The following is a 26,815-nucleotide window of genomic DNA, read 5'->3' as shown; positions in this document are numbered from 1 at the left end:
GTGCGCGTACAGATCTTGCATTTTCTTAAATACGCATTTTTCAATTTTTACTCTCCTTCAATTCTATTTGTGTATAAAAAAATAGTCAAATGTCAGTTACATTTGCACTCATTATTTATTACTATTGTAATTTATTATAGATCCTGGATTCTGTATGTATCAACTATCAGGAACGTCTACTTCTAGAACTTACGATTGTAGATGAATGTAGACTAAATTATCATATGATGGACAATAAAATCACTATTTTACCAGTCGAATGTGCGTAATCTAGAACAAAAAAAACCTTCGGATTTGGAAAGGTTAGAAAAAGTTGTTGACATTTTGTCAGTCACAATTGATAAATTTAAATAAGTTTATTATCACGATATTACCAATAATTGACTTATAATAATTTACCTTTACAGATTTTTAATTGGAAATGTAAGTAACGTTAATTTATTTGAATTTTTTTTTTTATTAAATATATTTGCTTTGTAATTATTGGTGATCATGTCCTTCATAACAAATTTAACTATTATGAGAAATCAGCGTAAATTACGATTTTAGTTTATTACTAATTAAGTAATCTATCGCCCTATCTATATCTATAAATTAATAGGTATTTTTTTTGAACGCGGATCATGCAGAAACTACTGAACAATTTGACATTTAAGTTGCACCATAAACTTCTATGTATTTCAAAGAAGGTTTTTAGCCATATATTATTATCATTTTGATGATAAAAACTATACTTATTTCAAATTTCATTTCAATAAATATTAATGAGTATGAATGTAGCAAACATCAGACAAATTTAAAATTATAAATAAATAGAGTAAATAATTAAAAAAATAATATTTATAAAAAATACACTTATTAATTAAAAAATTTCCAAATACGCATTTTTTAAAAATTTTATTTTATTAATTATTTACTCTAATTATTTATAATTTAAAATTTGTCTAATCTGCTATATTCCGCTCATAAACTTTATCGACTATTAATCTGTCTTTTTTTTCAAATAACAAAAAAGAACATTACATATGGGGCATTCCACGCAAAATTGACTGCTTTGGAACTCAACCCTTTTGATTTGGCTAAAAATTTTTTATCATTTTCTATTCCATCAAAAACGGTTCTTAGAATTTTTCTCAATTTTTTAACCTGACCAATAAGAAGACAAATTTAAAAAAAAAGCCTTTTTTTCAATGGACTATAACTTTTAAAAAATTAACTTATCAGGTTGTTTTTTTTTTTCGAAATTTTCGTTTTTAAATGTAGATTTGAACAAAATTATTCAATTGTTAAAAAAAATTATGTTTATTCTCCCATCAATATATACTTTATATTACTAATCATTTTTTATTATGAATGTAAATTTTTCTAGTAATAAATAACTTATTAATTGTAGTGTTGGTGAAAGATAATTTTTAAAAAATGGCACACTACAAAGGAGCAGCCAGTGAAGCTGGAAGAGCAATGCAGCTGATGAAGAAACGTGAGATAGCTCAACAAGAGATTGAATTACGCAAGAAAAAAATAGAAGATGATTTAAAAATTCATAACATTGAAAATAAATTTGCTACTCACTACAATGCTGTTGAGCAGCAGCTCAAAACATCAACAATTGGTTTGGTTACACTCAATGAGATGAAAGCTAAGCAGGAAAATATTGTACGTGAGCGTGAAAGAAAATTAGCGCAAAAAGAACGCGAGAAAGAACAAGAAAAAGAACGAGCTTTGGCTGCTAAACAAGCGGAAAAAAATAAACAGAAACGACAGATACAGGCGCTGTCATTTAATTTGGAGGAGGATGAAGATGAAGCCCAAGTGTCTGATGTTGATGATGATCGCAATGACTCTGATGTTAAGACGGTTGAGAAGTCAGATGATGATTCTAAAGATTCTTTTCAGCCTGTCAAGAAGATCAAAAAGAATCCAGATGTTGATACGAGTTTTTTGCCAGATAGAGAAAGAGAAGAAGAGGAAAATCGGTTACGAGAAGAACTAAGACAGGAATGGGCTATGAAACAAAATGCTTTGAAAGAAGAGGAGATTGAAATTACTTTCAGTTATTGGGATGGATCCGGACATCGGAGAAGTGTTATCATGAAAAAAGGTAATTAATTACTCTGATTGTTTGTTTTAATTAATGTATCAATCTATCTGATTAATTTCATATATTTATTTGTTTATTTTAATTTATTGTCTTTCAAAAATTTCAAAGATTATTAGACGTCTAACTTCAATATCATATCGTAAGATAGTACCGTTCGTCAATTTGAGTGTGATAGAGAAAAAACTTCAGATCGCTCTTAATGATATATCATTTAATTTATACGAGTCAATAAATAACAATAATTAAATTAAAAAAAATTAAGTCACATGTTTTAACTGGTATTAGTTTTGTATTTTATACAGGGAATTCAATATATCAATTATTACAACGTTGTCTGGAGGTATTGAGACGTGAGTTCAGCGAATTAAAAACTGTAATGGCAGATCAATTGATGTATGTTAAAGAAGATTTGATTCTTCCTCATCATTACACGTTTTATGATTTTATTGTTACGAAGGTAAATTTTTAAATTTACTAGTTAAATGTTCAATTATTCTTTTGTATAAAAAAAAAATTTATTTAATGTGTAATTTTTTTTTATGGGCAGGCACGAGGAAAAAGTGGACCTTTATTCACATTTGATGTCCATGATGACATTCGTATGCTGCATGATGCATCTGTGGAAACAGAAGAGTCACACGCTGGAAAAGTTTTATTGAGGTAATTTTTATTTTCCCATTGATTTTTATTTATAAGATTACAAATAAATATGGCGAAAAATATTTAATATTTATTTCTGATTGTAGATCTTGGTACGAAAGAAATAAACATATTTTCCCAGCAAGCAGATGGGAACCGTTTGACCCGACAAAGAGTTATGACAAGTACACGATCTCTGATAAAAATAAAAAGAAAGATAAATTATAATTTATCTTGAAGATTTTAAGATTTACATTTTTATTTTGTACATAAAATTTGAGTGAGTATTTGATATTTTCTTCTGGTTCAATAGTTGTAAGAATTTATTAGATTGATAATGAAATTATTCATTTTCATGCAATACTTCTTATGTGAAAGACTTCTTAGCCAATAGAAATTTATGTGAAGTTTTTTTTTTGCAATTCACTATGGACTAGAATAAAATAAAAAAAAATTTAACAGTTAAGGGATCAAATATAAATAAAATAAAATAAAATCAAATTAATTATTCAAATTATTATAATTATTTCCGAACATGTCATCATTTACATGATCACATTTGTATACCTCTAGTTTCTCATCTAATTCTTTTAATGATTTCACTAAATTTTCATCAAATTTATAAGGATTAGGTTGATCATAACTATTTTCCAATATTACTTCAATAGGTTTATTAACTGGTGAATCATTGCGTAACAATGATTTTAGTTGTAATTTTTCTTCGTCCGTTATAGAAAATATTTTGTCATTAAAGGCAGCACTCTAATGATTAAAAATAAAATATTATAATTTAAGATGATCAAAAAAGTATAAAATCGTCCCTTTTCTGGGTAAACCTCGCAACTACATTTTTTTCATAATTAAAACGAGCAACCTGCAGTCACTATGAGACTGCCATAATATCACTTCTAAATTTATGAAATACACAGAAACAAAGGACTTTTTGCTGCAAAAAATTTTTACTTGCACCAAGAAATTTTATGCATTTTAAATTGAATACAAAAATTTCTATCAGATAGATATGCCGGGAACAAAATTTTCCTTATTCTCTTAATAATATAGGTTATGAATGAAAAACATTCTTTAGTACTGCTATTGCATAAAAAAAAAGCTTTAAATTTTAATAATTGTAACAGAATGTTAGAGAAACTTTTGAATTTTATTATTTCCATTAATGCACGTGTAACAGAATAGATGTTTTGACCGATTTCTGAAAAAATTATAATTTTGAAGTTACGAGATTTACCTAAAAAGGGGACGAAATGTAAATAAAATATTTTTACATTTTTAATTTCATGCAATAAATCTTCACAGAATTCAATTGATGAATCATTGAATTGATCTGTTTCGAGTTGAGGATCTGTATGATCAGAAATATCATCCGATGACACTTGTATTGAATATAAATTTAAATATTTTTGTGTATTCTTAGCTAGTCCAGCAATTTCAAAATTCGATATTAGTGATTCTTTTAAAATCTGACGATTTTTTAATTGTAAATTTGATAATTCATTGAATACCTCCTAGAACATATTAGCTTATATAAAATAATTTAACTTGGTAGATAATTTTAACTTGCCTTCAATTCAAAATCTAAATCGTTTATTGAGTCATCAACTTTTTCAATACGTTTCATTTCTTTTTCAATATCATCTTCATTAACTTTACTTATATCTTGATAAGAATTCGACAAATCATGAGTCATGATGTGTTGGAATTTGGTTTAGTTAATTTTTATAAAGCTGATATTTAATAAAAAATTTTCTCAAGTTTATATTGACATTTAATAAAAAATATTCTCTGGTATCTTTGATATGTTTATACGTTACTATGGCAATCAAATCATTAAAGACATTCTTAGACAGAGCCTCCCACTTTTTAAAAATACTCAATGACTGATTTGTCATAGCAGTATTAAAATTTTATTAATTAATTTAAAAAAAAGTTGAAGCATTAATTGAAAGAAGGGCAGCGCAGTTATAATTCCATCGAGATATAGATTTAAAAAAAAGGCATCCATAGTTGTTATCAATTAGGAGTTGAACGAAATTTGGTAAATAAATTTTAGCCTAAAAAACAAGACATTTCAAATTATAATGCTGACATGAAGATTTACTGAAATTTATTTTCAAAATTTCATTTAACTTCCGATTGATATCAACTGCAAATAATTTCTTAAAAATCTATATCTCAGCGAAATTGTGACCGCGTCATTCTTTTTTCAATAAATGCTTTAATTTTTCTGAAATTAATTAATAGAATTTTAATACTGTTATGACAGTTCAAGGTCATTGGGTCTTTTAAAAAAGTGGGAGGCAGATATTATAAATTACGATTTCATACATAGCAGATGCCGAGACCCACTTTCATTACTGTTTGAATTACTTTTCTTATTGATGTGAATACACTAATTTATTAAAATAACAATTTTTATTGAAAATATATAAATCATTTAGAATATATAAATCACTTCAAAAAAAAAAAAAAAATAATAATAATGTTTTTAATGAGTTGTATTTTAAAATTATTTTATTAAATACTAATAACAACAACAAATTGAAGGTAATTTTGAAATAAACAAGATTTAATTACGTTTCATTTTATCATATACTTTTGATTACATATTTTATTATTTATCGCAGTATTGTTTTAAAAGCCGATATCGTGTGTCTATGTAATATTTTCAGTTGTTGTATTTGATTCGATACAAATATAGATATATATGTATTTTTCCATATAAATTTTCCATTTTTATTGATAACAAAAGTAACTATCGACAGGAACATTTTCATGCTTTGGTATTTATCGTTAATAAGATGCAAAAAATCATGATTGCAATCGTATTTTAACATTTTTTGAGCTATATATTTATCTAGAATCATATAAATAGTCATACTTTCGTTGGAATTTTGATTTTTTATTGAAGATTATTTTTATATTATAAATATTTCGAAAGAATTAAAAAATCGGTACCACGACAACTGATCCCGAACAAGTGATCACATGACAATTGATCTCAGACTAGATCTAACTGACAACTGATCTAATTCATCAGTTTCATCAAGATTTTCATAACTTTCATTATCAATGATAATTTATCATCATCTCCAAAATCTTCATCTTCATAATTTTCAATCGAGTATTGATTGAATCAGACGTTGGTGGGATCAATTTGTAAGGATCACTGATTGTCGTAGTATAAAGTTGTTGGGATCAGTTAACGGCACACTTAAAAAATCATCCTAATTAAATTTTTTATTTAAAAAATAAAAAAATAGTTTATCACTACAATTTATTGCGTATTTGACAGAAAGTATTTTCGAGTAATCGATGTTATTCTTGTCACTAGTAATTCTTGACACTTTTCATTTTCGATCGATCAATTTCGTACTGATTTCTTCTCACTCTGAATTGACACCGGATGCTGTTACTTCTTCCCGGCCTTTATAATTATTTTTATTATTAACTTCTGTTTGAGGTATAAAAAGAAAAAGAATGCCAGCTATAAAAGCTAGAGTACTACAAACTGTAGTAGGAGCCCACCAAGCAACATCACCAAGCAAATCAACAATATATGGCGCAGTCATAGCTCCAGTTTGCGCCATTACTATGCAGGTTCCAAATGCAGTATTTCGCACATTACTAGGAAACAGTTCCGAAAAAAATACTAAACTGCCAGTCAAACATGCGGAAAAACAAAGTTTACCTGCTAATGATAATCCCATAATAGTATTTTTATTTTCTTCAGGGACAGCTAAAATTGTTATCATTAAAATAAATGCAACTACATAGGTCATAATAAGTGGTTTTCGAACGCTGAAAAACATCAGTATCACTGAAATCGCTATGACTCCTATTATTTCATTAGCTGCCACTATAGCCATATATACATAACGGCTTGATTTAAAATTATCGACACTTAAGACTGAATAAAAAAAAATGTAATTTAGCTAATTTATTTTATATAACTAGAAATTAGGAAAGTAAATTGAAATCTTACTAAGTGCAAAACTTGCAGTACAGGCAGAGTAATATGAAAAGTTCATGATTATCATTTTTTTTCTCAAATCTGGATGTGTAAACAGAATTTTTAAACTTTCGAAATTACGATGAAAAAAACTTTTATTTTCTTTTGGTGTTTGATGGCATTCTCCCGATGACATTGTGGGTTCATTTGTTGAATTTCCCACAATACTAATTGGTGTCATAACAAATGATTTATGGTATTTTTCAATTATTTTTTGAGCTTCGTCATGACGATTTTGTGATATCAACCATCGTGGTGATTCTGGCATGAACCTGATTGAATTAAAAATTACATACTAGTTATTAATTTGAATACAGTTTGAAATACATATTAATGATATCATTAAATTACCAAATGAGTATAATTATTGGTAGAACAAAACATGATATGGCCATTTGTAACTGCCTCCAATTAGGTAAAAAATAAGCCATGCCTATTAGAAAAAAAGTTCCAACGGAAAATGTAATATCAAGAATACCTGCAAACAGCTTTATCTTGTTACTTTTTGCGACTTCCGACACTATAAATTTGAATATTTCCATGAAACAGTAGCAATTATTCTATTAAAGCTTGATAACGAAAATAATTTCTTACGAATAGTATACCCCGAGGAATACATAGCACCCGAACTTATTCCGTTGAAGAATTTTAAAATAACATAAGCCCAAAACCATGGTACCAATGCACTCAAAGGTCCAGAAATAATTTGCAGTATTATACTAATGATTAATGAATTTTTTCGACCATATTTATCTGCGTATACTCCTAGAATTGCTGAACCACTCATTATTCCTAATGAATACACTAAAAATGTATTTGCTCGATGTAATTTTTTGTCGCACACTAATTGCCACTGAAATTTATGGAAAAATAATAATAATGTTCAATATTATTGTTATTTACAAACTATAATATTTTGTGACAATTACATACTTCACTGACGATTGTTGACTTTCCATTATCTTCGAATATAAATGATGAACAGGAAACTATCTTTGGCTTAGATTTTAAATTCTCGACATGTTGTACGGCTTTTTCGTATCCCAATTCCACAAGTTGTGTGTAGTTATAATCATATCGTTGACATTCATCAACAATAGAAATATTATTTATTTGATTTGTAGTCCAATTTGTAGACGTAAGCTCTGGAGTAGAGCACCAATACTCAGGTATCTTTTTCGATGTACATTTGAAGAAATATTTATTTTATTAATTATTTATAAGACACGTCTGCATAAGCAAAATTGATACACGAAAATTAGGATTAAAAATTTTTTTTTTATAAAAAAACTATTTATTTATTATATCATTACTTTTTTCTTGAGCTATAAGTATATCACCAATTCAATCAGTAGTATAGTTACAGCTGGTTAACATTGAATATTTGAATATTTATTAAATCAATAAATATTCATCGAATTATTATTTTAAGATGGCAATAGTTTTTATGACGAAAAATGTATAATAAATATTTTGCTGTCGCTATTTTATACCTTCCTCCCTACAAATATTTTTAAAAAGTTGATACGAACCTCAGCAATAAAAATATAACTCATGATATTTAGTCCAAACAATAATGACGCTAAAATATTGATGATAAAAATAATCCAAAGAAGTTTTGATCCTTTTCCTAGATCATCTATAGCTCGCAACAAACATTCTTCTTCTGCTAATTTTCTACGTTTGATGTCCATTATTTATTCAACTATATTATTGTATCTATAAAATTTTTCTTATTTATTAACACACATTTTTAAATTTCTTGACGCTACTTATCGTCAAGTATGTTAAGTATTATTATACTTGATAAAACCATCGGTGACTGTCCCCGCTTTTGAAATTATTCGTTTTTCTTAACAATATAAACACATAACATTCACTGTAAAAACAATTTTTATTCACAACAGTGAGATCATTAACGTAAAGAAGATAACGAAAAATGAGATTAATAATTGTGGGTCGTTTTATTTTCAAGTAAATTTTTTTTTAAAACTTTATAGTAATCGACTTTTAATAGTTAACGTCTCATAATAAATAGAGCAATAATTCAATTGTCACATTTCTGCATTTTAATTAACTTTATTAAAAAAAAAAAAGTTTTTATTTTTTCTTTTAACAGAGGTTCTAATACTTTCGGCTGAGTTTTTCTCGGAGACAAAATCTTTCAATACAAACTACTGACTGCACATTGATGCGCTATTGTCTAATCCAGCGAAGTGCGCTTTAGTTTTTTGATAATATTCGTTTGCTTAAAAGAAAAACTCAGCCAAAGTTCCTGATTACTGCATTAGTGCAACAAATATGATACCGTTCACCCATTTGGATGTAAGAAAAAAAAAAAGTAAGAACGCCTGTTAAATTATTCATTTAGAGTCGTATAAGCTTCCTAGTCCTTAGTAACAATTACTGTGTTCATGTTATAATACATTTTTACTTCTATTTACAGAGTTAAACATATGATTTTGTCTTAAAAGTCACAAGTAAAGAGATGATCAATAAACACAAGATGTCCAGACCATTTCTGTTTTTGAAAATTTAAAAAGAAAACCAATTTTAGGCTTTTATTAAAGAAAATTTCACGAGTTTTTTTTTTTTAATTTTAAAAAATTATCTTTTTTTTTCCTTTTTACCTTACATTTACTGAGTCAGTAACCCAAAAATGTAAGAAAATTCTAAAGAAAATCATTTTTTCTTTTTGATAATGATTACACAGTTAAAGGAACGAACTTGTTCCTTTAATTGTTTTATGAAACTTTGATCAATCGGTCCGGTCAAACGGTTCAATGGATTGATTTGAAAATTTACAGAGCTTTGGGGGGATATTAAATTGTAAAATTTCTGGCAATATCAAACTTACCATCAATATTTGTAATATAGCGGTTGATTGACTAAAAAACCATAAAAAGTCATTTAAGTGTATAAACTGTGAACTTCTTAATATTTTGAAACAGTCGATAAAATATAAAAACTAATAATAGATGATGAGAAATAAAAGGAAAGAAATATACATAGATAAAATTGTATTTACAAAATATATTTTATTCATAGTCGTATTTTTATAAAATCATAATAAATCAAACTACCTTACTTATTACTTTAGCCTATTTTTGGAAATGCATTTCTACTATTTTTTTATTTTCCGTCGTGGTATATTAAAGAACCTGTTAATCATTTACTCATTTATTTATATATATTGAATAAATATTGACGTATGGTTTCTTCAAGGACTAAGAATTAAAGAAGATCCTATGGAAATAAATTTTCTTACAATTTTCCTCAAATTTTAAATAAACTTACTTTCAAGTATCCTCTATACGAAGAAATTTTTCTAAACAGCCCTTGCGGTACTAAATTTGTAATTATTGACTATTAAAATTTGCATATTTAACATGTGAACCCTACTCCGAACGGCGTTGTTGCACGTGTTTTCTTGGATAACAATAGTAATTTTCTTACGATTGATTTGAAAAACGGAAAATCATTAATTGAATATATAACGAATATGTTTCTGTAAAAATAATAAAAACAAGCGGTGTTGATTTAACAGTAACCTCTACGAATTTTTCAAAACATTTAACTTCTTCACATATGTTTCCAGCATAAGAATATACAGAGAAAAGAAAACCATGTTGCCAGATTGGAAAAACAACGCAATGAGAATATTTTTGGATTTTTGCGCATATGAGAGCAAGCGAGTACCTTAATTATTTTTCATTTTACTAATAGTACTTATCATAGGAAGAATCGTCTTTAAAATTGAGCACGACTGCTCCATGGGAATGTCCTTAACTATCGTAGTATAATATTAATTATCTATTTTTGTTCGAGGTATAGCAAAACAGGAAATTCCAGCCATCAGAGATAAAATACCACAAAGTGTAGTAGGAGCCCACCAAGCAACATTACCAAGCAAATCAACAATATATGGCGCAGTCATGCTTCCAGTTTGTGCCATTAATACGCACGTTCCAAATGCGGTATTTCTAACATTGCTGGGAAACAGTTTTGAAAATAGCACTAAGTTGGCAGTGAAATTTGCGGAAAAACAAAACTTCGCTGCTAATGTTAACCCTATAATTGAAATTTTATTTTCTTCGCGGATGGCTAACATTGTTATCATTAAAATAAATGCAATCGTGTAAGATGTAACGAGTAATTTTCGACATTTAAAAAACAGCAGGACGACTGAAATTATTGAATTCCCTAGTACTTCAATAGTTGACAATATTGACATGTAAACATATCGGTTTGATTTCAAATTTTCGACGTTAAACGCTGAAACAAATATATAAAATTAATTTATTATAGACAATCAGAAGCTTAGGGGATTGAATTAAAAATGTTACCAAGTGAATAACTTGCCACCGCGGTGACGTAATACGAAAAATTCATTATGATAATTTTTCTCCTCAAATCTGGATGTGTAAACAGAATTTTTAAGCTTTCGAAATTACGATGAAAAAAACTTTTGTTTTCGTTTGGTGTTTGATGGCATTCTCCCGATGACATTGTGGGTTCATTTGTTGAGTTTCCCACAATACTAATTGGTGTCATAACAAATGATTTATGGTATTTTTCAATTATTTTTTGAGCTTCGTCATGACGATTTTGTGATATCAACCATCGTGGTGATTCTGGCATGAACCTGATTGAATTAAAAATTACATACTAGTTATTAATTTGAATACAGTTTGAAATACAAATTAATGATATCATTAAATTACCAAATGAGTATAACTATTGGTAGAACAAAACATGATATGGCCATTTGTAACTGTCTCCAATTAGGTAAAAAATAAGCCATGCCTACAAGAAAAAACGTTCCAACTGAAAATGAACTATCGAGCACACCCACGAAGAGCTTTCTTCTCTTGCTTTTCACGACTTCTGAAACTATAATTTTGAATTTTTTTCATGAAACAGCAGAAATTATTTTCTTGAAACTTCATATTAATAATAATTTCTTACAAAGAGTAAACGCTGAAGAATACATAGCACCCAGACTCATTCCTGTAAAAAATTTTAAAATAACATAAGCCCAAAACCATGGTACCAATGCACTCAAAGGCCCAGCAATAGTATGCAGTATTATACTAATGATCAATGAATTTTTTCGGCCATATTTATCTGCATATACTCCTAGAATTGCTGACCCACCCATTATTCCGAATGAATACACTAAAAATGTATTTGCTCGATGTAATTTTTTGTCGCACACTAATTGCCACTGAAATTTATGGAAAAATAATAATAATATTCAACATTATTGTTATTTACAAACTACAATATTTTGTGACGATTACATACTTCACTGACGATTGTTGACTTTCCATTATCTTCGAATATAAATGATGAACAGGAAACTATCTTTGGCTTAGATTTTAAATTCTCGACATGTTGTACGGCTTTTTCGTATCCCAATTCCACAAGTTGTGTGTAGTTATAATCATATCGTTGACATTCATCAACAATAGAAATATTATTTATTTGATTTGTAGTCCAATTTGTAGACGTAAGCTCTGGAGTAGAGCACCAATACTCAGGTATCTTTTTCGATGTACATTTGAAGAAATATTTATTTCATTAATTATTTACAAGACACGTCTGCATAATCAAATTTTATACGCAAAAACTTAAATTTAAAATTCTGTTTTGCTCAAAAAGGGTATATAATTCAAACTTTTTTGTTTAGCATCATTTAATAGTATTAATACTATCAAGACAATTATTCACGGAGAGAAAAGAATAGTTCTGATTCCTATGCTAGAATGGTAACAATTACTATGTTACATAGTAACGACGATTTTTGTGAAAATCTTGTGTAAATTTGCTGGGAAAAATCTTTAGAATTGTGGCAAAAGTATGCCTGATAGGACATTCGATGCGGAATTAAATTTTGAATAAGATGTGTTTTTTATTTATTTCATTCATCAAAATTTCAATTTTCTACTAACAAAAAACATAAACAAAATACGGAATCTCAGTTTTTTGTTAATAATTTAATAACTATAAGCGATATCGAACCTGGAACTCTAGCTTCATAAACAATAATTTTTATGCATTGTTGAAAATGGACTTCCGTGTGGCTGCTGACTTACTCTAACCTCGACGCGCCATGTGACAGCAGCCGCACGAAACCCCAATTTTAACCTTAAATAAAAAATATTATTTATGAAACTAGAGTTCCGGGAATCAAAACTTTTGTTTTTGGAATTTTCCTCCCCTTTGAGGATCTTTTTTTAGATTATCGATATCGCTTATAGTTATTGAGTGATTAACAAAAGACTAAGATTCTGTATTTTGTTTACGTTTTTTGTTAGTAAAAAATTGAAATTTTGATCGATAAAAAGAATAAAAAGCACATACTCAAAATTTGATTCTGCATCGAATGAACTATCATTCATATTTTTGCCACAATTCTAAAGATTTTTCTCAGCAAATTCACTCAGGATTTTCACAAAAATCTTCGTTACTATGCAACATAGTAATGGCTACCATTCTAGCATAAGAATCAAAACTATTCTTTTTTCTCCGTGTTGACTTTTCTTTTGAATTTTTTCAAAAGTTTAAAAACTATTTTAAAAAAGTTCGCCGCAGTGTCACGCATACAAGTTTTAAATAATCAACGCTTTTTCATCAAATTATTTTTTTTTTATTGATTGATAATTTTCTCCAATTTAGTAGAGCATGCAGCTGATATCAAAGAACATTTTATTTTACTATGAAATTTAATAGTTAATCTCACAGAGTTATGTTATTTTTCTAAAAAATAAACTTGTTATAACAATTTATACTGGATTTAGTAAAGTTAACACTTCAAACTATAATATACATCGTCATGCTAAGATGACAATTATTTCTACGCACAAAAATTAAAAATAATTATTTAAGCATCGCGATTTCATTTTGTTTTCTTCATAAGTATGCATAAAAAGTTAATACAAACCTCACCGATAAAGACATATGACATGGAATTAATTCCGAACAATAGTGTTGTTAAAATGTTGATGATAAAAATAATCCAAAGCAGTTTTGATCCTTTTCCTAGATCATCTATAGCTTGCAAAAAATATTTTTCTTCTACTAATTTTTTTTCCTTAATTTCCATTATTTATTCAACTATTATTATTATATTTTTTTTTTAATTTTTCTTATATATATTAAATACTTTTTTATTTTCGTAACACGGATTATCAGACAAAAAAATATAATTTTAAAGTGCAACTGGTTGTTAATCATAATTTTATTACATGGCCATTGATAACCCCCACTTTCTCAACTGTTTGATTACATCTTTTTCTTTAATATAATGAATACACAAATTCACTGTAAAAACAATTTTTATTTAAAATGTGTGAAGTGTAAGGAAAAGAAGATAAAAATAACTGAAATTAATAATTGCGGGTCATTTCGTTTTTAAATATATTTTTTCAAAATTTGATAATAACCGAGTTTTTAATAACAAAAAATGTCTATACCCTATAAAAAAATCCATGTGGGATGTATGGGAGCCTATAGAAATCCATATAGAAAAGTATGGATTTATGTAAGAATTCATAGGAATTAATATAGAAATGTATGGATTTATATAAGAATCCATGTAGGATACTATGGGTATCTGGATTTCCATATAGGAACTTGGATATATGGATTTCTTGGTTCATATAGGAATCTGGGTTTCTATATAAGTAATTTCAATACAATACTTGAATACAAGAACAGATTAATATTCCTATAGGAAACCATAATGGAATCCATACGAAAACGCCATGAAGGAATCCCCACTGAAATCTATGCTAGATTTCCGCATAGACTTTTTTTAATAGGTTATGTAATCGTAGCAATAAATATACATTTATTCTTATTTTATTAAAAAAATACACTCATTTTAAAAAAAAATTATACAAATTTTCAAATTTAAAAATCAAGGTCAATAATACTTTCACAAATTTTCTAGAAATTTTTTTTTTTCTGAAAATACCTTCAATAAAACATTGTATTCACTTTCCAACAGGTTACGGACGTAAAACGCATCACGTAAACGGTTTACCTTAAAAAATTATCATTTTGAAGGTGTGAAGAATCCTGTTGGCAATTATTTATTCATTTTTCTTCAAATAGTGTATGTACATTATCATATAAATAAATATATCAATAGTTATGTTTGCAATTGAACTTTGACTATTAATATATTGTAACTCAATCAGTGGATATTTTAAACTCCATAAGTTTTAATACAAATTATTTTCCGTTTAACAAATGGAAGAATAATTTATTCCTTAATGGTTAATCTTACATAATTGGGGCAGAAAGATCTCTTTGGTAATATATGTTACTTTTGTCACTGATTACTTCTTATTTGGTATTGTGACCCGATTCAGTAACTTCTCCGTCTGCATGAGTATCTTTTACGTTACTTAGTTTAGATTGAGGTATAGCAAAACAGAAAAGTCCAGCCATAAAAGATAAAATACCACAAAGTGTAGTAGGAGCCCACCAAGCAACATTACCAAGCAAATCAACAATATATGGTGCAGTCATGCTTCCAATTTGTAACAATACTATGCACGTTCCGAATGCTGTATTTCTAACATTACTAGGAAACAGTTCCGAAAGAAATACCAAGTTGACAGTAAAACTTGCGGAAAAACAAAATTTACCTGCTAATGCTAATCCCATAATTATATTTTTATTGTTTTCAGGGACAGCTGAAATCGTTATCATTAAAATAAATGCAACTGTGTAAGTTAAGATAAGTGATTTTCGAGTGGTGAAAAATTTAAGTATCACTGAAATCACTAAGACTCCTAGTATTTCATTAACTGCTAATATCGACATATACAAATAACGGCTCGATTTGAAATTATCAACACTGAAGACTGAAATAAATAAAGTTAATTTATTTTATATGATTAAAAGTCGAAAAATTTTTTATCAAAAATCTTACCTAGTATATAACTTCCCGTCGCAGTAACGTAATATGAAAAATCTACTATGAAAGTTTTTTTCCTCAACTCTGAATCTGTGAACAGAATTTTTAAGCTTTCGAAGTTACGATGAAAAAAACCTTTATTATCCTCTAGCTTTTCGTTACATTCTACTGATGATATTCTCGGTTCATTTGCTGGGCTTTCAATAACACTAATCGATGACATAACGAACGATTTATGATATTTATCAACTATTTTTTGAGCTTCATCATGACGATTTTGTGATATCAACCACCGCGGTGATTCTGGTATAAACCTGATAAAAAATATAATTTATTGACATTATTATTTATTTTTATCATAAATTATTTCATTAATAATTTTTTAAGCTTTTGTTGCATAACTCGTGAATCACTCGACTGATTTGTTTCTAAGTTTGATTAAAACACTAAAACTCAACAAGCTCTTTCGACTGCCACAAAGCACTTGCAAATCGTTTGATTTGTTCCGAAAGTATCACCGGACAAAAATTACTTTTTTTCGTCGAAATGCATATTTTTTCGGTCCGACCGTTTCTTGAGTTCTAAAAGTTCACAAGTTTATGAATAATAATGCTTTCGAACTCTCCGAACTCGAACAGTGGAACAATCTCAAGGCTGCGCTTCTCTCAAATTGAATTTTCTCAACAATAATGACAGAAAATATTGTATGTCAAACGGCCGTTCAGTGGCAATTCAAACAATCTTGATTTTATGATATTTACCTTATGTTTGTGACGCTATTTTACAAAAACGAGTGTAATGACTGTTATATTTACACTCGTTTCCGCAAATTTGCGCCACAAACTTCAGGTTAATTTCGCAACATCGACATTGTCGGTAAATCGCCACTTTGCGGTCTTATGACATAAATAAGGCACCCGTGGGTAATAAGGCCTAAATGACAGAAATGATATTTAAAATAACCACCTTCGCTAAAGGCTACTCTAGTAAAAGCGTCCTGCATAGAGATCTTACGAAAAGTTTATAGAGTCCTGATACCATGTTCCTTGTCTTTTATATTTTATCATCCGTCATATGCGGTCATAGTGCAGAAGAAATTATAAAAAACAATCTGGTCTTCTGTCTTTTAAAAAGGATACTGATAGTTTTAAGTGCTGTTGAGCAAAGCAATCTAGTTTTTTGACTCTTAAAAAGTATTGTTGGTAAATTTAAGTGATGATTAATCTCTAATACCAATTTTATTAAGTATAGTTAAACTATTCCAGTTTGTTTAACCCGTAGGCCTTAATACCCTACCGTAGTAAAAGAAGGCCTATTTATATGGTTTTTGTAAAAGTATAATTTTTTGTTTGTTTATGGTAAAAGTTACCATTACTTCATTACATTTTATGGCTAATGTATTGAAATAAAGATTAATGATACATTTCGATAATTAAATGCAATATTTTCGAATCCATTCCAAATCTCCTTTAGCTAGGTCTTATTATCCGCCGGTACCTTATCCATTTTCTGCTTAATAACATATATACTTTAGTTTATAAAATGTTCTTACCAAATAAATACAATTACTGGTAAAATAAAACATGATATAGCCATTTGTAACTGTCTCCAATCTTGCAGAAAATAAGCCATACCTATGAGACAAAAAGTTCCGATTGAAAATGTAATATCAATAATACCAGCAAACACTTTTATTCTGCTGCTTGTCGCGATTTCTGACACTGAAAATTCAAATATTTTTATTAATCAGTACTAATTATTTTATAAAGTCCTCAACATTAATAATAATTTCTTACAAACAGTATATCCTGAAGTATACATAGCACTCGTACTTATTCCTGTGAGGAATTTCAAGATGAGATAAGCCCAAAACCATGGTACTAATGCACTCAAAGGCCCAGCAATAGTGTGCAATATTATACTAATGATCAATGATTTTTTTCGGCCATATTTATCTGCATATACTCCTAGAAATGACGAACCACAAGTCATTCCCAATGAATACATCAAAAATGTGTTCGCTCGATGTAATTTTTTGTTGCACACTAAGTCCCACTGAAATCATTAAGATAAAATCCATTTTTAATATTACTATTTATCGTAAATATAAATTTAAATATCTTATGTATATAAATACATACTTCACTAACAATCGTTGATCTCTCGCTGTCATTAAACGTAAACATCGAGCAAGACACTGTATTTGGCATTAGTTCAAAATTATTTAAATATTTTGTAGCTTCTTCATATCCCAGATTAGCAAGATGTGTGTAATTATGATCATATTTCAGACATTTATCAACTATGGAAATGTTATTGACCTGGTCTGTAGTCCAATCTATAAGTTCTGGGGTATGGCACCAGTACTCCGGTATCTTTCGAGGTACAGAGAATGTAAAATATTTATTATGTTCTGCGAAAGTCATAAGGTGTTTTGGATCATAAACATACCGCTAGTAAGCGACTCCGAAACAGTAATCGGTATTTTTTGAAAATAAGTTTATTTTAGAGAAAAAATCCCTGATTAAACACAACGATTCGTTAGGATTATAAATGATTAAAAATTTAATCGTCATAATCCTAAAAGATTTTTAATCCTAATTCGAAAATTTTCGAATAATTCGGAAATTTGAATTTTGAATCCGAGTTTCTGAGTGGCTTGCAAGCAGAACGTTCATAATCCAGATAACTTTATGAATTTTAAACGAAATTTTTTTTCTTTATACGGATGATTTATAATAGAAGGCTAAGTAACAATTAACGCGCCTGAAATTAAAATTTATCCTTCACTGAAACAATTTTATCATTTCAATATCATTAATTAGTAAAAGTTTCTTTCTTCATCGATCGACAAATTTCTATCACTCAGTAAGGGATTGTCTTTTATAAAAAAATTTTGACTTCATTCATAAATATGATTTTGTTGTTTTTTAGAAAAATCTTTGTATTTAACAATCAAGTTTACTCGTTAGTAAAAAAAATCTGTCTATCGGTTGACCTTGCGTTGCTGTCCCGCTGTTTTTGAACTCAAGTAGCTCAAAAAAATTGTTGTCATTGTTTTCGAAAAAAACCTTTTTTTTAGTATTTCTTTCTACTACAATATCTCGCGGACAAATTAACCGATTGAAATGGCCAAGGTCGCTATTGACGCGTTTTATTGAGTTCTAAAGATTATTATATTTTGAAGTCAATCGTTGAAGTAGTTTCTGAGAAATCAATAAAAAACTAAAAAAAAAAATTTTTTTTTTCATGATTCACTAATGTTTTCAAGTCTACTTGATCAAATGATCTGAAATTTTCAGGAAAGTTGATGGTCAACAAGCTCTTTCGATTGCCACCTTAACCATCAAAATTGGTTCATTAATTGAAGAGTTACAAAGAGTTTACACACACACGCGCGCGCACACACTCTGATTAAAAATATTGAAAAGAATTGAGAAGTGGTTGCTCCATGCAAACTGTATTTCTATATAATTAAAAATAAGAATTGAAATTATTGAAAAGAATTCGAATTTCATCATTTTTAATTCTTTTCAATCAATATTTTTAAACAGGACACACACACACACACACACACAGGTACTCGGACATTCTTCCGAAAATAATCAGAATAGCTTCTTAGGACTCAAAATATTGACATCTGATGAAAACTCGATTTTCGAAAATCTGGGTGAAAACAATAATTTCCCGAATTGTTGGAAAGTCATCGGTTTTCTTAGCTGGAAGTTAAAAAGAATTTGTGACAGGACTAATTTTTAATTACAATAAAATAAAAAAATTTGGTGTTTATTTTTTTTTGTCCATCATAATTTGATCTTTTTTTTGTACTAGTGTTTATTAAAAATATATACAAACCTCAGCGATAAAAACATAGGATATAGCATTGAGTCCAAAAATTATTGATATAAAAAAATTAATGCTAAAAATAATCCAAAGAAGTTTTGATCCTTTTCCTAGATCCTCGATGGCTTGTAACAGACACTTTTCTTCCATAAATTTGATTTCTTTTTTATTCATTTTTTATTAAACTATTTTTTTTGTATCACTAATGAGCTTTTAAATTTATATGAATGTATAGAAATGACGTTTTAATTTTCGTGACGCTATTTATCAGGTAATATAAAATTAACTTTAGATGAGACAGGTTGAAAAGACAAAATTTATAACAATAGAAGAAAGATAGTAATCCCCACTTTGGATTCTGTTTGAATACTTTTTGTTTCACTGATACAAATGTTTTAAATGTAAAATAAAAACAATTTTTATTCTAAATACAGTGATAATAAAAGTAATGAAGATAAAAAAAAATGACATTAATAACTTTTCGAAATAGCTTTTATGATTTTTATTTAATATCCATTTACAATTGTATCAACTTCTAAGCCTTTATCAACTACAATATAACATTGTTTTATCGACCAAAGACTAAATATCAGAAAGTAAATATTTTTCTTACTAATTAATTATTTTAATGTTATTTTTAAATTAATTACATATTTTACGCAGATAAATATTTTCTCATGACACAAAAAAGATAAATTATTTTACAATTTCAAAAAAACTAGAGTAAAGTGATATTCAAATCAAATGCAAGAACTTCGAATGATGAAATAAATTTTTTTTAATAATAACGAAAAATTCCTGAAACAAAAATATGACACTTAGATGATTATCTATAAAATTCACTTTTTAAAAATCGTTTTTTCCGATCAGTTATTTTACTTTCATTCCTTTAATTACATAATTATACACATGACGCGGAAACAAACTAAGATATGAATTAAATTAAATCATACAAGTTTAGTTTTATAGACATAAGTTATCAGGATTATTTATTTCCTACAAAAGAAAAGGATCTGACGTCTACGTAATATATTGGCTTACGACTTAAGTGACTTAGAGTATACTTATCAAATAGAATAGCTTCCTTTATGTTTTATTTTAGGCAATTATGCTTATATATATGTAAATGTAAATAAATCATTGCATATCTATATATGTATGTATAAATAAGTCTTGAATTTTTTTACATTGCCTACATAAAAATGCATGTCACACGTTTCCTTTTATCTTTAAAGTTGAAAAATATATAAAAAAAAAATCGAACCATTTTTTTTTAAATATCATATGCAAATATATAACGTGTATTTAGTACATTAACAAAAAATATATATTAATATTTATTTTAAAACGAACATGATTTTTTTCTTTATTTAATTAAGAGTGTCGTATATATTTTTTTTATCTCATCATTATATAATTTAACGAATTGTTTGATAACAAGATGCTATTAATTAACAAGCCTGCAACTTCGCTCACAAAGTATTTTTAAGCGGAAAATTTTAATTTATTTAAATAATAGATTAAATAGAATTGGTTTTGAGTATAGATTATTTAAGTTAATTTTTGTTTGACAATTGATGGCCTCATTAGCAGCATTTCTTTTTCTCAATGCCTTAAATAATTCCAAGTTTTACTCAATTTTTTTTTTTTTTTAATCACCGCAATTCCTTGCTTGTTTTACATTATTATTTATTGTCGATAAAGCAATTTCGATTAATATTTTTTTTTTAATTGTATCACTTGAATGTTATTATAGCTACGTCAATACTTTTTTTATTTATAAAATAATCAAATTTTTGTTTTGAAATACTTATCCATATAAATTTAATGTTGCACGAAAAAGTTAATCATTGAATGTTTAATAATTATAGAAGCTTTCCATGTAAAACAATTTTCATTATAAGTTGCTATAATATTTTTATAGATGACTGCGTGGACTTGTACAAAATGTGGTACAAAAAACAATATTGTGTCAGAAGTAGAATCACGATAATTTGGATATTAAATTTTTGCATTAATTTTGTGGAAAACTACCAAGTGTCTATACGTTATTCAATAAATTAAAATCTGTCACCAGATGGTAATGCAAGATTTAACGTCAATATTTTTGTATGACGCACATGATGTACGTAAAAATATCAGTCACATGGCTCATTGATAAAATTACAAATATCAGATTTACTCAAGAAGCGCGACATAAACATATATACGATTATCTACATCACTTTATCTTTTCCCGATAGTTAATTTTCAATGAACTGCTTTAATAACTGCTACTTTTAACTATGAATTTGAACCAACTACAGTTGTCTGTTTGTCTGCTATTGTATCGCTCTTTTGAATTTGTTTTTTTTGAGGTATGATAAGACATAAAAAACCAGCAATGAGTGCTAAAATACTGCAAAGTGTAGTAGGAGCCCACCATGCAACAACACCAAGCAAATCAACAATATATGGCGCTGTCATCGTTCCAATTTGCGCCATTACCAAACTTGTTCCAAATGCTGTATTTCTAACAATGCTAGGGAATAATTCGGAATTAAGTACCAAGTTAGCGGTGTAACTTGCTGAAAAACAAAATTTAGCTGCCAATGCTAGTCCTATAACTATATTTTTACTTTTCTGGACAGCTAATATTGTTATCATCAAAATAAATGCAACCGTGTAAGCCAAAATATTTGCATGTCGACAGCTGAAATATATGAGAATCACCGAAACTGTTATATGGGCCAATATTTCATTGCACCCTACTATTGACATGTATATGTAGCGGTCTGATTTGAAGTTATCAATACTTAGAACTGAAATGGAAAAAAAAAATTAATTTAAGCATGTAAAAAAAGTCGTTGAAAAAGTGTTAACTACACGGAGAAATTATTCTTGTTTGAAATTCTATGGTGTCATCGTAAAGCTGGACCATGTTGGCCACCTGACAAAAATTGAAATAAACACAGAAAGAAATTACTATGACCATAGTAAAATAGACGAAGATTGTAACTGCGGTTAGATAGTCATAGTTATTTTTGTATGTGTTTATTTTTATTTTTGCAGGTGGCTAACATGGTCTGGCTCTAGTATAACACTATAACATTTCGAATGAGAATAATTTCTCCGTGTATTCTGAATTCAAAACGTGACACAACGACGAACTTCTTTGATTAAAAAAGAATGATTCAAAAAAATTAAAAACAATTTAATTTAACCCAATAATCAAGGTTATTTTGAACGTTTTGTAAACTTTTGAGAATTCAAGGAACAAATCAATAGCTGGCTACTATTGAATACTATTCAAATAAGTTAAAAAAAAAACGTTGAGAGATATTTAAAAATAATTGTTTCTAAAAGTATTTTGCACGGAAAAAAATGATAAAATTTGACACTTTCAATAGAGAGTCAAAAAAAATTTACAAAAGAGTATAAAATAATTTACTTATAATATTTATTAAGTCTGTTGTTTTTTTGTTGTAGTTTCAGAAATTTAAAAATAGTTCGTCATTGTATTACACGGAGAGAAAAGAATAGTAATGATTACTATGCTACATGTGACCAAACTCATTTTTTGTAAAATGGTAAATAATGCTATAGAGAATAGGACTCATTACCATTTTTCTAGTAATGATTACTATGCTACATTGAAACAACTAAAATGGCAAAAACCGCTATCTAGCATGGGAATCAGGGCTAAGTAGAATGGTACTCAGTCCCATGCTGGAATAGCTGTCGTTACAGTTTAATAAGTGTGTATATGTATGCATGTATATTTGAGATGTATTATATTAAATATTTTAGTTTTATTATTATTTATCTGTTATCAAAAAATGATATTTCTTTTTGAGCAATATCTTAATTATTTCAATAGATTAATTCAATGTCTACATATATATATTTATAGTAACCTGAGTTATTTGTTTTGTCATAACCTTATTTAATTAGAACAATTTTTTTTTCTCCGTGTACATTTTGAAGCTTAAAATAGCAAACGTTTTTTCAACAATTTTTCATTTTACACAGGTAGCTGCAATTGAAAATTTTAAATAATTTATTAAAATACTTACCAAGTGAAAAACCTGCAACTGCTGTGACGTAATTTGTAACATACATAATCAAAAGTTTTTTTCTCAGATCTGAATTTTTAAATAGAATTCTCAAGCTTACAGAATTACGATGAAACCAATTTTTATGGTCTTTATTCAATATTTCAGAATTTTCTGATAATGACAATCTGGGTTCATTTGATGGGCCTTCTACAATACCATCCAGTGTCATGACAAATGATTTATAATATTTTTCAATTATTTTTTGAGCTTCGTCATGACGATTTTGTGATATTAACCATCGCGGTGATTCCGGTATAAACCTAATAATGAAAATAAAAATTAATTTTTATTAAAATTTAGTTGTATAAAAATATTTTTATAAAAATTTATGAATCCTAAAAAAAATGTATTTTTATAATATAATTTAATTACCAAATCAAAATAACGATCGGAAGAATAAAACATGATATGGCCATTTGTAAATGTCTCCAATCAGGTATAAAATATGCCATTCCTACAAGACAAAAAGTTCCAACAGCAGACATACAGTCAAGAACAGCTGCCAATATTTTCCTCAGGTTATCTTTTGAAACTTCAGACACTATAAATTTGAATACTTCCATTAACCAATTATGATCCTTTTATTGAAACGTGTAATCTTACGTCATCATTGTAATTATTTCTTACAAATAGTAAACGCCGAGGAATAAACAGCCCCCATACTCATTCCTGTGAGAAATTTCAAAATAATATAAGCCCAAAACCATGGTACAAATGCACTTGAAAGTCCAGCAACAATTTGCAACACTATGCCAATTATCAATGAGTTTTTCCGGCCATATTTATCTGCATATGTTCCTAAAATTCCTGAACCACAAGTCATTCCTACTGCATACACTAAAAGTGTGCTTGCTCGATGTAATTTTTTGTCACACACTAATTCCCACTGAAACCGATTAAAAGAATACACATTTTTAGTACAACTATTAATTGAGATTTATAATACCCTGTGACGATCATTTCATACTTCGTTGACAATCGTTGACATTTTACTGGTATTGAAGGTAAATGATGTACAGGAAACTATCTTTGGCTTAATTTCAAGGTCATTGACATATTTTGTGGCATTTTCGTATCCCAATTTCACAAGGTACGCATAATTATAATCAGATTTTTGACAGTCGTCAACCATGGACACCTTGTTAATTTGTGCCATAGTCCAATTAGCATTTTCAAGTTCTGGAGTAGAGCAACAGTATTCGGGTATCTTTTTAATTAAATATACTCATTATTGTTATATATATTTATTGTATTAATTATAAAAGAAGACTCCGGGAACAAAGTGGCCATCAAAAAATTTTAGATAATATTTTTTTATACAATTTCATTCACTAGTAAAATAATTAATAATTTAAATAATAAAATTTATGCCTTCCAATAAATTAATGACAAAATTGATAGTTAATAAAATCGGTAATAACATACTCTTAAATGAAAAAAAAAAAAAAATTAAAAATTTTGAAGTCACCATTTCCCTTCTCTTCTTCTTTATATTAATTGAAAATTCAATACAAACCTCAGCAATAAAAATATAAGATAAACCATTTATTCCCCATAATATTGACACAAAAATATTTAGGATAAAAATAATCCAAAGAAGTTTTGATCCTTGGCCTAATTTATCGATAGCTTGTAAGAGACAATTTTCTTGAATTAATTTGTTTTGTTTTTCCATTATTTATACTCTGTCACAAATAAATTTAACTGAGCAAAGCAACAACCGATTGATCTCAAAATTTCGCAAAATAAAAATAATTATAAACTGTTCCGATTAAATTCGGATTTATATGAACTTAATGATTTGTTCCGCTGGTGCCGTTAATCCAAAGTAAAAATTTAATTTTCCAGTACGAATTTTAAAATCACATATATTTTTTTATTTTCCAGTAAGACATAAATAAGAATAATTTCTAGAAAAAATTTAATTTCAATAAAACAATTAATAATTTGAAAAAATGATATTTTATACTAGAAATAAATGCAATTATCGATTTCGTAAAATTTATATAGCGCATTTAAAATTATTGTAAACTCTGAATTCATGGCCGTACAAAAAAAAATTTAACATTAAAAAAATATATCCATACTTTTAACATCGTTCTCAGTTTACGTCCATTCACAAACACTGACGATAATTTATTCCAATAAAATTTTATAGAGAAAAATTTTTTTTATTAACGTTTCCACTGTCATAAAAAACATGGTCATCGATGATCCCCACTTTTGTTACTGTTGATTTAGTTAATTTTTTTATTGACATAAACATACAGGCATACTGTAAAAACAATTTTTATTTCGAAAGATAACAAAAAATGATATTAATAGCTGTAGGCCATTTTATACTTTCAAATAAATTTTAGATACTTAATGATCTAAAAATATCCCACAAACATATGAAATAATTAAACAATAAATGATAAAGAAGAACTCTTTTCGGCCGTTTAGGTTTCTCATAAATTAAAAAAAATATATACTCGTGCATACATTTTACGCAAAGAGAATCTGAATATTTATTTATAACAGAAAGACAGCTTTTTTAATTTACTTAATTATAAATGACATGGATTTTTTTTTCTTATTGGAAATGTCAAGAAAGTAACAATGGATAACATTGAAATTCACCTATAGAAATATTATGACAGCTTGTGATAAGAAAAACTGATCAGGTAGGAAAGCATAATTTGATAAGACTTATTCTAAACTGTCGCGACAGTTGCACTCTTTAGTGGAATATTAATCTAAGTTTAAAAAAAAAAATTATTTTTTTTTACTCATAAGGTATAAGTTGGGGGGGGGGGGGCAAAATGGGTGAATCAATATTTTTAAATTTAAATGATTCAAGAATAAGGAACGCTTGCAAAGTGTTTGAAATTGTGGTTTACTTTTAACTCGTCTAAATATAGTATATTACACACCTAGGGCAGTAAAGTAAGAAAAGTATCAGATCACATGTAATTATTGGCTGAGGCTGACAAACATGTGATTTTAAGCATTTTGGTGCCGCGACTATTAAACCTCGGACTGTTCAACCTCGATAGTTCAACCGAACGACTGTTCAACTGTCAAAAAATCCCTGATCAAATGTTTGAGACAAAATATTCGCGATAAAATATCTGCAGAAAAATAATTTATGGTTTTTGATAAATGGATATACTGCTGTACCATTCCAAGCATAT

The 26,815-nt window shown here is 27.8% G+C and overlaps 5 protein-coding genes across 5 annotated transcripts; 1 reads left to right on the top strand and 4 right to left on the bottom strand.

Moving 5' to 3' along the window:
* Nucleotides 1–276: 276 nt before the first annotated feature.
* Nucleotides 277–3,208, top strand: LOC103573192 (protein FAM50 homolog). The gene is made up of 5 exons (XM_008552163.3): nucleotides 277–423; nucleotides 1,394–2,101; nucleotides 2,404–2,558; nucleotides 2,649–2,761; nucleotides 2,848–3,208. Exons 2-5 carry the CDS (start codon nucleotides 1,420–1,422, stop codon nucleotides 2,966–2,968), a joined length of 1,071 nt encoding a protein of 356 aa, XP_008550385.1. The 5' UTR covers nucleotides 277–423; nucleotides 1,394–1,419; the 3' UTR covers nucleotides 2,969–3,208.
* A 2,933-nt stretch (nucleotides 3,209–6,141) lies between these two features.
* LOC103573324 (organic cation transporter protein-like) lies at nucleotides 6,142–8,461 on the bottom strand. The gene is made up of 6 exons (XM_053741574.1): nucleotides 8,300–8,461; nucleotides 7,701–7,940; nucleotides 7,362–7,620; nucleotides 7,119–7,200; nucleotides 6,741–7,039; nucleotides 6,142–6,665 (listed from the first exon to the last, which is right to left on the bottom strand). The coding sequence occupies exons 1-6, from the start codon at nucleotides 8,459–8,461 to the stop codon at nucleotides 6,142–6,144; spliced, it is 1,566 nt and encodes a 521-aa protein (XP_053597549.1).
* Nucleotides 8,462–10,433: 1,972 nt separating this feature from the next.
* LOC103573325 (organic cation transporter protein) lies at nucleotides 10,434–14,176 on the bottom strand. The gene is made up of 7 exons (XM_008552360.2): nucleotides 14,170–14,176; nucleotides 13,672–13,850; nucleotides 12,075–12,314; nucleotides 11,736–11,994; nucleotides 11,492–11,660; nucleotides 11,114–11,412; nucleotides 10,434–11,042 (listed from the first exon to the last, which is right to left on the bottom strand). Exons 1-7 carry the CDS (start codon nucleotides 14,174–14,176, stop codon nucleotides 10,573–10,575), a joined length of 1,623 nt encoding a protein of 540 aa, XP_008550582.2. The 3' UTR covers nucleotides 10,434–10,572.
* Nucleotides 14,177–14,627: 451 nt separating this feature from the next.
* Nucleotides 14,628–19,845, bottom strand: LOC103573193 (organic cation transporter protein). Its single transcript, XM_008552165.2, has 6 exons — nucleotides 19,555–19,845; nucleotides 17,841–18,074; nucleotides 17,496–17,754; nucleotides 17,252–17,420; nucleotides 15,715–16,013; nucleotides 14,628–15,646 (listed from the first exon to the last, which is right to left on the bottom strand). Exons 1-6 carry the CDS (start codon nucleotides 19,714–19,716, stop codon nucleotides 15,123–15,125), a joined length of 1,647 nt encoding a protein of 548 aa, XP_008550387.1. The 5' UTR covers nucleotides 19,717–19,845; the 3' UTR covers nucleotides 14,628–15,122.
* Nucleotides 19,846–20,881: 1,036 nt separating this feature from the next.
* Nucleotides 20,882–25,956, bottom strand: LOC103573194 (organic cation transporter protein). Its single transcript, XM_053741314.1, has 7 exons — nucleotides 25,727–25,956; nucleotides 25,156–25,549; nucleotides 24,607–24,846; nucleotides 24,267–24,525; nucleotides 24,012–24,180; nucleotides 23,598–23,899; nucleotides 20,882–22,343 (listed from the first exon to the last, which is right to left on the bottom strand). Exons 2-7 carry the CDS (start codon nucleotides 25,312–25,314, stop codon nucleotides 21,826–21,828), a joined length of 1,647 nt encoding a protein of 548 aa, XP_053597289.1. The 5' UTR covers nucleotides 25,315–25,549; nucleotides 25,727–25,956; the 3' UTR covers nucleotides 20,882–21,825.
* Nucleotides 25,957–26,815: the final 859 nt, after the last annotated feature.

The sequence above is a fragment of the Microplitis demolitor genome, chromosome 8 (genome assembly GCF_026212275.2).
Source record: "Microplitis demolitor isolate Queensland-Clemson2020A chromosome 8, iyMicDemo2.1a, whole genome shotgun sequence".
Taxonomy (NCBI): Eukaryota; Metazoa; Arthropoda; class Insecta; order Hymenoptera; family Braconidae; genus Microplitis; species Microplitis demolitor.
Note: the sequence above shows the minus strand (reverse complement) of the source record. Positions and strands in the feature narration are given on the sequence as shown.

What these genes read in the sequence shown, in the direction of transcription:
- LOC103573324 (XM_053741574.1), bottom strand. Translation starts at nt 8,461, where the DNA reads ATGGACATCAAACGTAGAAAATTAGCAGAAGAAGAATGTTTGTTGCGA. An exon ending in GTTATATTTTTATTGCTGAG is followed by an intron (nt 7,941 to 8,299) that starts GTTCGTATCAAC and finishes ACATCGAAAAAG; the next exon opens with ATACCTGAGTATTGGTGCTC. An exon ending in AGTCAACAATCGTCAGTGAA is followed by an intron (nt 7,621 to 7,700) that starts GTATGTAATTGT and finishes CATAAATTTCAG; the next exon opens with TGGCAATTAGTGTGCGACAA.
- LOC103573192 (XM_008552163.3), top strand. Translation starts at nt 1,420, where the DNA reads ATGGCACACTACAAAGGAGCAGCCAGTGAAGCTGGAAGAGCAATGCAG. An exon ending in ATGATTTTATTGTTACGAAG is followed by an intron (nt 2,559 to 2,648) that starts GTAAATTTTTAA and finishes TTTTATGGGCAG; the next exon opens with GCACGAGGAAAAAGTGGACC. An exon ending in GCTGGAAAAGTTTTATTGAG is followed by an intron (nt 2,762 to 2,847) that starts GTAATTTTTATT and finishes TTCTGATTGTAG; the next exon opens with ATCTTGGTACGAAAGAAATA.
- LOC103573193 (XM_008552165.2), bottom strand. Translation starts at nt 19,716, where the DNA reads ATGAATAAAAAAGAAATCAAATTTATGGAAGAAAAGTGTCTGTTACAA. An exon ending in TACTTCAGGATATACTGTTT is followed by an intron (nt 17,421 to 17,495) that starts GTAAGAAATTAT and finishes TTGAATTTTCAG; the next exon opens with TGTCAGAAATCGCGACAAGC. An exon ending in GACGGGAAGTTATATACTAG is followed by an intron (nt 15,647 to 15,714) that starts GTAAGATTTTTG and finishes TATTTATTTCAG; the next exon opens with TCTTCAGTGTTGATAATTTC.
- LOC103573325 (XM_008552360.2), bottom strand. An exon ending in TACTTATGAAGAAAACAAAA is followed by an intron (nt 12,315 to 13,671) that starts TGAAATCGCGAT and finishes ACATCGAAAAAG; the next exon opens with ATACCTGAGTATTGGTGCTC. An exon ending in AGTCAACAATCGTCAGTGAA is followed by an intron (nt 11,995 to 12,074) that starts GTATGTAATCGT and finishes CATAAATTTCAG; the next exon opens with TGGCAATTAGTGTGCGACAA.
- LOC103573194 (XM_053741314.1), bottom strand. Translation starts at nt 25,314, where the DNA reads ATGGAAAAACAAAACAAATTAATTCAAGAAAATTGTCTCTTACAAGCT. An exon ending in CTTATATTTTTATTGCTGAG is followed by an intron (nt 24,847 to 25,155) that starts GTTTGTATTGAA and finishes TTAATTAAAAAG; the next exon opens with ATACCCGAATACTGTTGCTC. An exon ending in AGTTGCAGGTTTTTCACTTG is followed by an intron (nt 22,344 to 23,597) that starts GTAAGTATTTTA and finishes TTTCCATTTCAG; the next exon opens with TTCTAAGTATTGATAACTTC.